The sequence below is a fragment of the Prosopis cineraria genome, unplaced genomic scaffold, assembly GCF_029017545.1.
Source record: "Prosopis cineraria cultivar Desert tree isolate PC_DT_omini unplaced genomic scaffold, ASM2901754v1 PC3, whole genome shotgun sequence".
NCBI classification, from domain to species: domain Eukaryota; kingdom Viridiplantae; phylum Streptophyta; class Magnoliopsida; order Fabales; family Fabaceae; genus Prosopis; species Prosopis cineraria.
In genome coordinates this window covers 44,239,087-44,251,444 of record NW_026555334.1, presented here as the reverse complement: position 1 = coordinate 44,251,444, position 12,358 = coordinate 44,239,087, and the positions used below count along the sequence as shown (strand labels likewise).

Genomic DNA, 12,358 nt, shown 5'->3' with positions numbered 1-12,358 from the left:
GGCTCTCAAAATCTTTCAATTTTGAGAGGTTTCCTTTCTAAGGAAGTCAAGAGTAAATCTTCTTCCCTATCAAGAAAATCATCAATTACGCACCCTATCAGTTCATCCCATGACAGACCATAAAAACCCTTTTCCATTAGACTTGAACGGCAAGCCTTGTTCAAATGGCGATGGAAGAGAAATGGTGTTTGATGGAAGAGAGGCAACCAACAGAGAGAGTGAAGACAATGAGAGAGAAAGTGATGCGAGGAACAATTCAAAGGACAAAGTAAATTGAGAGAGAGTCAAAAAGGTAAAGTGAACAAGGATATTTTAGGGATTCCAGTTTGAGATAAAAATTATACATAGGCCCGCAACTAATATTGTTGACCAAATTTAACTTCTAAAATGTGATCAATATTTGGAATTGGAGCGAGTAACTGTGAACACAGTTAGTAATAATTTCACTTAACAATACGGTTAATAAATATAAATTATGCAAGTGCAGGCTTTCAAAAATTAAGCAAATAAACAAAAAATTGCATGCGCATCTTCAATTCTTCAGTACCGGATCCCAAAAGGCACATTCTGCTTTTAATATACAGAATGCGCACCACTTTCTCTAATTAAATAAGTATGCTGGATCAGTTTGGAAAAATAAATAGTCCGAAGGCGACAACTTTTGCATTCTAGTGATGTGATTTACTACATGGTAAATAAGTTTGATTGTATAGACTATACTTTTAAGGTACACGATTACACGTTGAATAATTGAATGACTGTTTTAAATTTTATCATCTTCTCTTACTAGCAATTTTATCATCTGTTATTTTAAAATGATACTAGCTTATAAGAAGGACGACTGAACTGAAAAAGAATCAAACTGCTAGAAAAAATTTAGTAATTTAGCTAGCACGATATACTATTATTAAAGATGCACTGAACTAGAAGCCCTAACGTTTGGTGGTGTTCGAAAGATGATGCTGTTGCATTTCAAAACATAACAGTAGCCACGAACGTTATGGTTAGTTCTTTGTGGATGCTTGGAAATTTATGTTCCAACTACAAAAGTGAGTCCACCGTTGGAGATCATCATGTTCTAAGGATTCAACTTTTTTGGTCTTCTCATTCATGGCATATGTTATTGTCCAGGTCGCAAAATTTCATCTGTTGAAGTCCTCCACAGTACAACAGTTATACAAGGCTCATTCAAGCGATAAGATGAGGTGAGATGAAATTCAAGACAGTGTTTTCGATATAAAACAGCAAAGGGAAACGACCACGACTCCTCTGCTGCTTACTGCGTGAGATCCAGATCCAGTGGGGACAATTGAATGAATTGCGAAATCAACATGATGACAAATTGGAATAGATGAAATAGTTTTTGTTTTGATGGAATCTAAGAAATCAAATATAAACTATCCCCTTTTTCATAATTAGTTAACTGATTAATGACCAATGACTATTTTTTCTGTTTCTTTTTGCAGAGGCGTCATTTGAAAATTTATTAATAAAACATTTTAGAAAATTTAAGAAGTAATTATTTTTTTTAAAACAATACATCTGAAAGTAAATGCACGGAGAAATAAGGACAGATCATAATTTAATTAACGGTACCCCTTTTATTGACGAAAATAAGTAAATAAAGGTATCTTTTTTTTTTTTGGGAAGAAAGAAGTTAATTTCAAAATTATCAACTAATTTTATCTTTTCCCCCTAGTATTTGTAAAGTAACCGAACATACGTTAAGAAAATTAAGGGGAGGTTTGTCCGCCGCCCTGTGTCATACTTATGGAGCGTGACAAGTGACCATCTCGTTGGAGAGGCAAGAAATCAAAAGGGATATTGCTTGCCAGGTCATGGCTTGCCCTGCCTTGTCATAAGAATTAATTCCCTCCGCTTCCACAACTGCAAGCTTCGTTGAATTTGAGTCTATCGTTTTAGCACCGCAGCTTTTGGCCATTTATCACAGGGATCAAGCGCGTGGGCATAACATACAGAAGCTGAGATGGCAATCAGAGAGGACGTGGAGGGTGGTGTCCAGGAGGAAATTACAGATCCACTGATTACGGAACCCAAGCTCGTGGCTAATGAAGATAGGAGTGAGACTGCGCCTGCAAGCAGTGGGCAACCATGGATGGTGTACTTAGCTACCATTGTCGCAGTCTGTGGCTCCTACGAATTTGGAGCCTGTGTAAGTGCTAACTGCTTGCTATTCAATTCGGCTCTCTGCCCTAGTACAGGAAAAAAAAAATCTCTAATTGAGATGCTTTGGCATGTATTGCACTGATATATGATTGTTCTTGTATGTTTGCAGGCCGGTTATTCATCGCCTGTTCAAGACGAGATCATAGAGGATCTCAATCTGTCTTTGGCAGAGGTAGGCCAGTAAGTTGAGAGCCATGATGTGCATTTCGAAACTGCAAGCTCTGTGAGACTCGGATCGATGTCACTTACAATAGGCTTCGACCCGAAGCTAGAGTCTTTAGCTGCTATCCCATAACAAGTTGCTCGTCATCATCAGTTCAGTGCCTGCAATTCCAGTGCTGGAACTGGAAGTGTTCTAATGCTTTTCTGACATTGGCTGATTGCAGTATTCACTGTTCGGCTCCATCTTGACTTTCGGTGCGATGATTGGTGCAATTACTAGTGGGCCCGTTGCTGATTTTATTGGACGTAAAGGGGTAAGTGCATTGAAACTTCTTAAAGTAATGTGTTGCTATAATTACATGAAACTGCATTTATCTGGAACCCTATCAAACGAGATTAAAGCAAATCATTTAATGTATGCAGGCAATGAGAACGTCAAGTGCATTCTGTATTGCGGGGTGGCTTGCCATTTACTTCTCTGAGGTTCTTTGGGCCAATACTCTTTATACTTTCACCTATAGTGGTTCTCTAATTTATGGCGTGATACCTTCTGTCTCTTCCATAACCCAATAGGGGCCATGGCCACTGGATATCGGGAGGCTGGCAACAGGATATGGAATGGGAGTATTTTCCTACGTGGTGTGTTTTCAATTTATTTAATGAAACAATTCAGAAAATGTCACAAGACTACGAAACCTTTACTTCTATATTTAAAAGACTAACTAGGGCTTTGGTGACAACAAGGTACCGGTTTTCATAGCAGAAATTGCTCCCAAAGAACTCCGAGGAAGGCTCACTACTCTAAATCAGGTAGTTCTTGAAAGAAAGGCGACACTATATTAACTTTCTGGATCATTGAGACTATATCAACAGTTAAAATATCTGTAGTAGATAAAAAAGGTAGTAGTTAGCATTAAACTCCTGTATTTTTTTGTTGCTGCAGTTCATGATTGTCACAGCAGTATCTGTGTCGTTTATTATTGGAACAGTAATTTCATGGAGGGCTTTAGCATTAACTGGTGAAATTTCTACTCAGTTCTAAGTTCATTTATAACAAGAAAAATGGGAAAGAAAACATATTTGCAAAATTGAATTTCCAATTACATGACAGTTAGCTAAAGGACTCACTGGGAAGTGACTGCAGGCCTAATTCCCTGTGCTATACTGCTTTTTGGTCTCTTCTTTATTCCGGAGTCTCCTAGATGGCTGGTGAGAAAGGGGTTTATTGATCCATGATAGTAAAAGTACGTCTCGTTAGCATATATCCGTAACATAGAATACAACAAATAATGATTTCAGGCAAAGAAAGGACGAGAAAACGATTTTGTGTCGGCACTTAAAATCTTTCGCTGCAAGGATGCTGATATATCTGCAGAGGCAGAAGAAATTCAGGTTTCTATAGCCAAATATAATACTTTATGTTTGTGTTGTCCATCAAAATGTCGAAGACATGAGGCATTTTTAAAAATAACGTGTGTAAGTAGACGTTTATGTCTCTCTGATTTACAGGATTACATAACAACTCTAGATCGACTCCCAAAACCCAAGCTGCTGGAATTGTTTCAGAGTAGATACTTGCGTTCGGTCACTGTAATAATATCTCTCCTTATCTAATTTATGATTATAAATTTTTATTACTATAGTCATATAACTTTCACTTTCCTAGAAAGTCAACAAAACGTTATTTCATAACTAATGACCAGATAGGAATCGGGCTAATGGTCTGCCAACAATTTGGGGGAATCAATGGAGTTTGCTTTTATGTCAGCAGTATTTTCGAATTAGCAGGTATTGTAAGGTTTTCTGTGACTGTACTTCTGCATCCTGTGACTCTGTCTCCCTACAACATATTCTTCTGCATGTAACTAACCTAAATTTCCCACAGCCATCACCTTCATTGAGAACGTGTTAGATATCTTACGCTTCATGGAAATTCATGTTTAAATTTTTTTCTTCTGGTTTTGACATTAGTGGATCATGTGATTATTTGACAGGATTTTCTTCTAGCATTGGGTCTATAACATATGCTGTTCTTCAGGTTCATAATTTTAACTTCACAAATTTGGATAATCTTTGATGAATATGTTTCCTGTACACAAATTTATCTTAAGTTTTGTTTTGTAGGTTGTGGTTACTGGCATTGGAGCCGCCTTGATAGATAAAACTGGAAGGAAGCCCCTGCTATTGGTGAGTTCCTCTACATAATATTTCACCTTTAAATTATTGCTTGTTTCTCATCATTGTTTTTCTTAATTTGTGGTTTATCTAGGTTTCTGGATCAGGATTGGTCGCAGGTTGTATAATCACTGCAGTTGCATTCTATTTTAAGGTAGATTCTTAACTGAGAAGAGAGAGACCTAACAGCTTTGAGTCTCAAGTCCTGATTTTTATGTGAACGAGATATCATTGTGTGACTCAGGTTCATGATGTGTTCCTTGACACGGTCCCAGCACTTGCTGTAACGGGCATACTGGTTTGATCGTCTGCTCTTCCTTTAATGACATAATTTACTCCATTAGACATGAAGTATGTGACACCAAACTCTTTCTGACAACACCACTACATTATTGCCAGGTTTATATAGCATCATTTTCCGTGGGAATGGGAGCAATTCCTTGGGTTATAATGTCAGAGGTCGTCATTTATTATTATTATTATTATTTGTTCATATTTTTTTGTGACAAGTAATTTGTTGACAAAGAGAAAGCAGAATGATGCCTACAAATTGCCTTTCTGTTGCAGATATTTCCTATTAACATCAAAGGACAGGCGGGAAGCCTAGCCACATTAACAAACTGGTTTGGTGCATGGTTGTGTTCTTATAGTTTCAACTTTCTAATGAGTTGGAGCTCCTATGGTACAGACTAGTTATATTTTTTCATATTTATAGATCATTTAGAGTATTCATGATTAGCATCATTACATGATAATTTTTTCCCCCATTCGAGCTAATAAAAACGCAGAAGGTCACCAATTCAACATACATATAGAGCAGTATAATTTACTAGTGTGCATGGCCTTCCAGGTACCTTCCTCCTTTATGCTGCAATCAATGCACTGGCTGTGTTATTTATAGTTGTGGAAGTACCGGAAACTAAAGGAAAAAGTCTGGAACAATTACAATCAGCCATCAACAAGTAGGAAGTTGGAATCTTGCAGTAAAAAATATTCCCTGATGGGGTTGAAAAAAGAATGATAATTCCTACCATGTCTTCGCCTCTATATTCAAGTATTCCCCCCAAAAAAAAAAAAAAAAAAATTCATCTCATGTTGTAAAAAATCGAGGGCTCTTTAGATATTTTATGTAAGTTTTATTTAGACATTAGGGAGCTCTAAGACAATCATATTTGATTTTTTTTCCCCTTGCTGCGGTCTATTGTAATAATTTAAAGAATTGATTCAAACAGAACATTAAGCAACTTCATGCAATTACATCTATCTCCAGACAAATCAATCCTTTAATTAGCGCTTTTTAGTGTTTTAAGAGCAACTAAACATCTTCTGTACATTAAATCACTATATGTGATCAGATCGATGTCATGATTCCACAAATTAATTTACTTTCAGGTGGTCTGGGAAGGGATGAAGTGGTAGGACTCCAGTCCATTCACTATTTATGAGCCATCCAAAGATACTGTCACAAGGGCTAAATTTTCCAAGAGTTTCACAATTTCCCGATTTTGAATAATCTTAGGTGGTTTATATTGACTAGCTGGTGCTCCGTTCTTAATAGCTACTTCTGATAACTCGTCAAAAGCTCCAGGCCTTAGGATGAAAATCAACAATGGCCCAATTTCCCCTGTCTCCCTCTGCACGCTGTACATAGCTCCCAAGCCCCTCTCAAGAGAAGAACTGAACCTTTGAAAAGTTACGACTGATTCTTTCCATTCATCCTGCACAATTGTATTTGTATGTTCCTCTTTAACTTCTACAAATAGCTTCAACTGTTTTGGCTTCAACTCGTCATCCAAGGAACTTGCAAATTCAACAATCTCTATTCCCCCAGCAGTTCTCAGTGCAAGTTGAAAATTTTCAACTGCCAATATCAAGTCTTTCTCAGTGAGAATCTCAAAATGAGTTTTAGGCCCTCTCATCACAAATTCTACAAGTGGAGATGAGTTATGGAAACCAACAACTCTCACTATATCACCCAAACGATAGCGGTAGAATCCTCTATGGGTGGTAGCAACAACTTCATACATCTTCCCTACCTCTACACCACTAAAGTCCACTGTTTCTTCACTGTAATCATCACCCTGATCCATCTTGAATGGAAGAAACTCAAAGTAGGCAGCTGTCGGAAGTAGTACATAATGGGTTGTTTCAGGGGGTTGCATTATGTCTAAATTAATACCCACACAGCACTCTGAAGCAAAGTAATCTCCTCCTAAAATAGGTATATCTCCTGCATAGTTCTTAAGCTTTGGGTAGTACTGCTTCATGCTGCCAGTGGTAACGCACCTAATATAACGTATGTTGGGCCATAACCTACTTACAATTCCACCCCAGTCATTGCCTTCACAAGCTAGCCTTACTCTCCTTGACAACTCTGGTTGAGGCCCGTCAATAATTTTTCTAACTGTTTCCCTTGTTGACATTTCTGAAATTTCATCACTTGCAAAACCACTGTCAAGATCATCACATAGCTGCTCCCATTTAGACTCTAGGAGATTAAAGGCTCTAATCAAGCCTGCGGCATATGGAGCTCTAACCGCATCTATATCATTGAAGTTCCTGAGGCTACAAAGAAGGTGGCAATACATTTGATGCTGAACATTTGATCCAAGAATGACTTCTGGAGGACTAGAACTGGAAGCGAGTTGTTGAGAGGTAGCTTTACCACTTTGCATAGGGAAGGAAGAAGCAGCCATAACTTTCAAGCCACTTTTAGTAGTAGTAATATTGCCGGCATAGAGAAACCATAGGTTCTTGTTGACCGTAGGCCTCGGAGGAAACAGCCTATATGAAGGTTTAAAAACTCATCATGCTGAAGTAATATAAATCCTTCAAATCCAATCAAATTTGAACATGATTTGATGGTTAATTTACCTCTGTAGGATGGATACGCTCCCTCGGTGAGCAATAAAGGAGGCAGCTTTCGAATAGTTTGAATCAAAGTAAGGAATTAGTTTTGGCTTCATGGAACTTGTTCCAGAGCTGAGAACACATAATTCATTTCAAAATCAGTATCCTCGACTGAGGAATTTTGGTCTTAAGTTCCAGTATCTGGCCGGTCAATAAGAATGGCGAAGAGAAAACATAATAGAGCCATAGTACTATTATCCCTAATCATCTTTTTTTAATCATAGCTAATGATACCGACGAAAAGGCAGGGATTGCAATACTGATTTCAAATTTCCAACGACGCTTTTTCCCACACTCAGTTCCTTCAAATAACGAAAAACAGACTTCTATTCCCATCAAAGGATACCATAGTATAAGAAAAATGAAGATAATTACGAACTCAAACTGAAGATGACACCGTTGGAATCTTCATGGGATTAGAGCATATAAGAAGATGCATACCTGTAGAAGAAACAGAGCAGAGGGTCAACAGAGAGGAGAGGCGCATCACGATCATTCATTCCATTGGCCATTTGGTTGACATAAGCAGCATAATCATCGTAGCAAGACAAGGGCACGCATCGTCTGAAAGTATCAGCGTTGACCGGCGCATCATAGCCTCGGAGGTAGGGCTGGAGATAGCGTACGCTGCCGTTGTGATCAAGGATGGAGCGGAGAGTCTCCAACTGGTGAAACTGGGCATTTTTGGTGAAGTCCTCCAGCTTCCGTAAAAGTTCCTCGTCTGTCATATTGAGGTGGCGAACGGAGACGCCGAACGGATTGGTGTGTCGAATACGAGAAGCGTACTAACAAGAAACAATGCCTGTCGGGTGACTCTTTTGGGCTTACAAACGGTGACGATGTTGTCTATTTCCAGTGACCAGAAATCTAAGTCTGGACTTTTTTTAAGACTCGGAGCCGTTGGTTTTTTTCATTTTTTAAATAAAGTTTTCTTAATTTGCTAAAAACATTGTCCATTTTTCATCCGCTCTGTTTTTTTTTTGTTCGTTTTTATTTTATCAGCTAAAAACAAAAGATTCGAGATTAGTGAGATTTATTTATTTTTAATAAAAAAAGTAAGGTAGGGTGCTGCGTAAATCATGGCAGCAATTTATTTAAAAACACTTAAATTACAACATCAAAGCGTATTTGTTTATTTTCACTGTAAACTTATTGTTATATTTTGCTTATATGTTTTTTGCTTGCGTAGTGTGATAGTGGATGTTGGGTGCGAGAAGGGCGGTATGAGCGTATAATGAATGTAACATAAATAAAGATATTAAGATGGATGTATAGTAATAGTCATACAATAAAAAAGTCAAATACATAATAATCATGTAAGAAAACAAGTCAATGTGACATCTATTAAGAAAAAAAAAATAATAAAAAATTGTTTAAAATAATTTGATCTTATTCAAAGAAAGTTATTGAAAGTGTCAATAAGAAGTAAATAGATATTCTTTAACCTTGTGAATAAAGCTAAAAGAATGGCAATAAAAACACACAAATAAGTCATTGATAGAGATTTTAATGGCTTATTGAAAAAATTAATTTCAAACATAACATAACAACATCATGTGATTCATGTAATTGACCACACTTAGAGAAATGAAATTTGTGTTATACAATTACAGATTTCAAAACATCAATTATTGAAGATTATCTTCAATTTTTTTTTTGAAAACATTGTTTTTCTTATCTGAAATATCATAATTCATATCCATATTTATAATATGTTATCTAATTGTGATGTTATATCAAGATTTTTCCACTGCTCTACTTATTACATTAAAAGTAAAGCCCACAAGATTTGTTGCATCTTTGACTGAGTATAACTTTATTTTTCCCTATGATCTCTACCCCACTCCTCCAGATTTTTCTCAATCCGTCAATTTATGAGAATAATTTACTATAATGAAATATCGGTGGGTAATTTACGTATTCTTTTTTTTTTGGGGGATAACATTCACAAGGGATGATAGGATGTAAAATTCAAATCAAAATAAGAGACAAGTGACATCATTTAAAAAAAAAAACAGATATCAATTAATTAATTAACCATCAACTATCAATCAACTATATTTTACAGAGGAATAAGCAAGCAGTTGATTGGTGGAAATTTCCTTCATTCTCATTGGTCTATATACTTTGATTACTTTTTAATACCCGTATCTCAATCGGTCAATTCATGCATATACCCCGCATAATTTATTCCCCATATTTTTCAACGTAATCTGTTTCCACGTTATCCCTGATTTGCGCCTTTTCAAATTTCAAATTAATTGGATACGACATGCCATTATAATTGTATCCTCTTTCTGTTTCCCATGAATTTCCATCTTCTCTATTCTACATTCTCATTTTCCTCCGCTCTCCTAGTTATTTGTTATCAGTATCGTTTTCTTTCTCTTAATCTGTTTCTTTTCATTTCACCACTGTTTCCTTTCTCTGTTCGTCTATTTCATCTTGATGGATCGTCTTGACACTCTCATTCCCGACCGCCAAGCAGGTTCCTTGCATATTTGTTCATCTTATTTATGTTTATAGTCTTTTAACTGTCTCTTTTTCCACAAACAACCATCTTATCAATTTTTTTATCTTCGTTTTTCCCAACACGTAAGATGGACCCAAATCTATTTACTCATCTGAAGGATCTTCAAGAGGGTGACTCGCAAGCTAGCATATGTGTTCGGTTGGTCCATTTATTCTGCAGGGAAGATAATATGGGCTTCTTCCAGATTGTAAAGATCTTAAATAGTACAGTTTGTGATATGGAGGTCTTTTCTTTCATCTCCTTTATTATGTTTTTAGTGCATATATTAAATGTTAAATCATATTTTCCATACGTTAATCTGTCATTGAAGGGTACTCGGATCTTGGTTGTTATCAATCAGCTCAGTCTTATTCATAGGATTTGGGCCTATTCTTCGAAAGGATTGTTCATATGACATTCACCATTTCAAAGTCATTTGGAATGCCAACCCCGTTTCATCCAGGCTTTTCGTTGTCATTAAGCACGACACTGCCTTTGGGAAGTCACCAATAACGGTCCCCTTGCCCCCACTTAAGACATTAACTGTTTCTCTCCTGGTTGATACACGAAGGAGAGAAAAACGTCTTTTTCATCAATGTTAGATTTTCCTCATCCCTGTGCTCTTTTTCTTCACGTGTTTGTCGACTCATGTATTTTTCTTATTATTCTTATCCTTCCATTTCAGGTACTGCCGGTATCATTTCTGGAGTGGGATCCCTTCAAAAAGATGTATCTTGATGGCTGGATCCATTGGAAATTTACTTTCCTTATCAAGGACACATGGTATGTGAGCTCTCGTTTTTTTTTTTTTGTTAACTACATATATCTCAATTCATATATAAAATAAGATTGAGTAGCGTAATGTGTGCGTACCTGAAAAATTTATTATCGCTTGCTAAAGATACCTCGATTACTTAAAGTATAGACAGACGCACAATTTATTAGACTTTCATAGTCTTCAAAGAGTTCAAAGATAATGAAAATAAATGAAAACTATCGTGTATTTAGTAGTTACCAATTGATCAATTTATAAGGATTAAATCAGTAACCATTATATTAAATAAATTAATTAATTATATTCCATTATCTCTGACAGATAGGGAATAATTGACAAATACTAAGTTGTAGGTTGGGCCTCTGCCCATTTGGTTTACTTATTACGGTTCACATAAGATCATAAAAATTAAATTATTTGGACTTATTAATTAATATAAATCCATAATTAAATATTTCAATATTTTTTTCCCTTTCAACATTCTGTTATTTCAACTGTTAAAACATTGAACCATTCTGTTAACTTTGTTTGTGTTCCCCTTATATGGTTTAATGATTCATCTCATATGGAGGGGTAACCGACTTAATTGTGAATTTGAAGATGATCCAGCTTGGGATGCTTAAAATGACTACCTTCTTCAAAATTCCAAGCAAGACTTGGTCATTACAATTGAATGGGCTAGGATGGCAAGAAGCGTGGTAGATCTTTTTCATCTGCACGTTTGACTCCTCTATAAAATCAAAACCTAAATATCATTTTACCCTGACGAACATTTCCTTCCTTCCTACTGCAGATGATAAGGTCATGAAAAATCATTTCAATGCAACCAGAGTTCATTTTAATGCTGATTCAGAAGTTGTGCGGTAATTCAGAGATTGTTTTAAGAGAAAACGTGAGCTTATTGATCCAGATCATCCTTCTACATCAAGAAGAGGCCGTTAGTCAATGTTTAATATTTCTGAATTTTAATTACCTTCCTTTTAATGATTACGACGTTGTAAGACAGTCATATTTTCCAAATGTTGTATTTCAGATAACGTTTGAGTACATTTTAGGTTCATCACATTTACATGATCTCTACGTTTCTATGTCAATTCATACCATCCTTAATCGATCTTAATTTACCAAAGCGGATCCATTTCATAATTTACGCACAGCTTACATGTATTTGTGCTAATTTCCTATATATCATGGTTATAATCTGATAATAGTAAACTGGCAAAACATTGATCAATGTATGGTTTTATATTTCACATGAGATGGAGACAATAAACATTTTATTTCAAGTTGTTACAGGTAAAATGTAGTTAAACTTTCACCTCCCATGTTCTAAATTAGATAATAGTAGAAAAGGTATACCAATAATATAATAATTGTGATTATATCATCTATTTAATTCATATCAATAGATGATCTCAACTATTCAAACTATGACATGTCATGCAGATACCGACACATTTGTTAAATGACTTGCTATTGTTTATTTATCATTAATTTCTTAAATTTCGTTAACTTCATTTGTCTGATTTCTTAAATTTTTACTTAAAATTTAATTGTTACTCATTATTACTTAAAATAGAATAGAATTAGTTTAAACTTTACTTGATCAATTCTTGGACGGCTATTCTGATTATTCC

At 35.8% G+C, this 12,358-nt stretch overlaps 2 protein-coding genes and 1 long non-coding RNA gene across 6 annotated transcripts; 2 read left to right on the top strand and 1 right to left on the bottom strand.

Annotated features, from left to right (window-relative positions):
• Positions 1–1,766: 1,766 nt before the first annotated feature.
• LOC129305309 (sugar transporter ERD6-like 7) lies at positions 1,767–6,308 on the top strand. Of its 3 annotated transcripts, none has more exons than XM_054945345.1 (18): positions 1,767–2,173; positions 2,297–2,359; positions 2,574–2,663; positions 2,773–2,832; positions 2,923–2,988; positions 3,094–3,159; positions 3,293–3,368; positions 3,494–3,558; positions 3,649–3,741; positions 3,859–3,939; positions 4,053–4,137; positions 4,344–4,387; positions 4,474–4,536; positions 4,619–4,678; positions 4,769–4,822; positions 4,924–4,983; positions 5,092–5,206; positions 5,917–6,308. In XM_054945345.1, exons 1-18 carry the CDS (start codon positions 1,988–1,990, stop codon positions 5,967–5,969), a joined length of 1,380 nt encoding a protein of 459 aa, XP_054801320.1. In that variant the 5' UTR covers positions 1,767–1,987; the 3' UTR covers positions 5,970–6,308. The 3 variants fall into 3 exon arrangements, with proteins under 3 accessions (XP_054801320.1, XP_054801319.1, XP_054801321.1); XM_054945344.1 differs by lacking the exon at positions 5,917–6,308 and adding an exon at positions 5,375–5,781 and having other exon boundaries at positions 1,772–2,173; XM_054945346.1 differs by lacking the exon at positions 5,917–6,308 and adding an exon at positions 5,375–5,781 and having other exon boundaries at positions 1,968–2,173; positions 2,297–2,367.
• LOC129305308 (probable indole-3-acetic acid-amido synthetase GH3.6) lies at positions 5,786–8,493 on the bottom strand. Its single transcript, XM_054945343.1, has 3 exons — positions 7,876–8,493; positions 7,399–7,506; positions 5,786–7,308 (listed from the first exon to the last, which is right to left on the bottom strand). The coding sequence occupies exons 1-3, from the start codon at positions 8,160–8,162 to the stop codon at positions 5,964–5,966; spliced, it is 1,740 nt and encodes a 579-aa protein (XP_054801318.1). The 5' UTR covers positions 8,163–8,493; the 3' UTR covers positions 5,786–5,963.
• A 519-nt stretch (positions 8,494–9,012) lies between these two features.
• LOC129305310 (uncharacterized) lies at positions 9,013–11,724 on the top strand. 2 transcript variants are annotated; one of them, XR_008591977.1, is made up of 5 exons: positions 9,013–9,922; positions 10,035–10,543; positions 10,632–10,729; positions 11,322–11,419; positions 11,515–11,724. It is a non-coding gene; the product is annotated as an uncharacterized LOC129305310 (long non-coding RNA). The 2 variants fall into 2 exon arrangements; XR_008591976.1 differs by having other exon boundaries at positions 9,013–10,543.
• Positions 11,725–12,358: the final 634 nt, after the last annotated feature.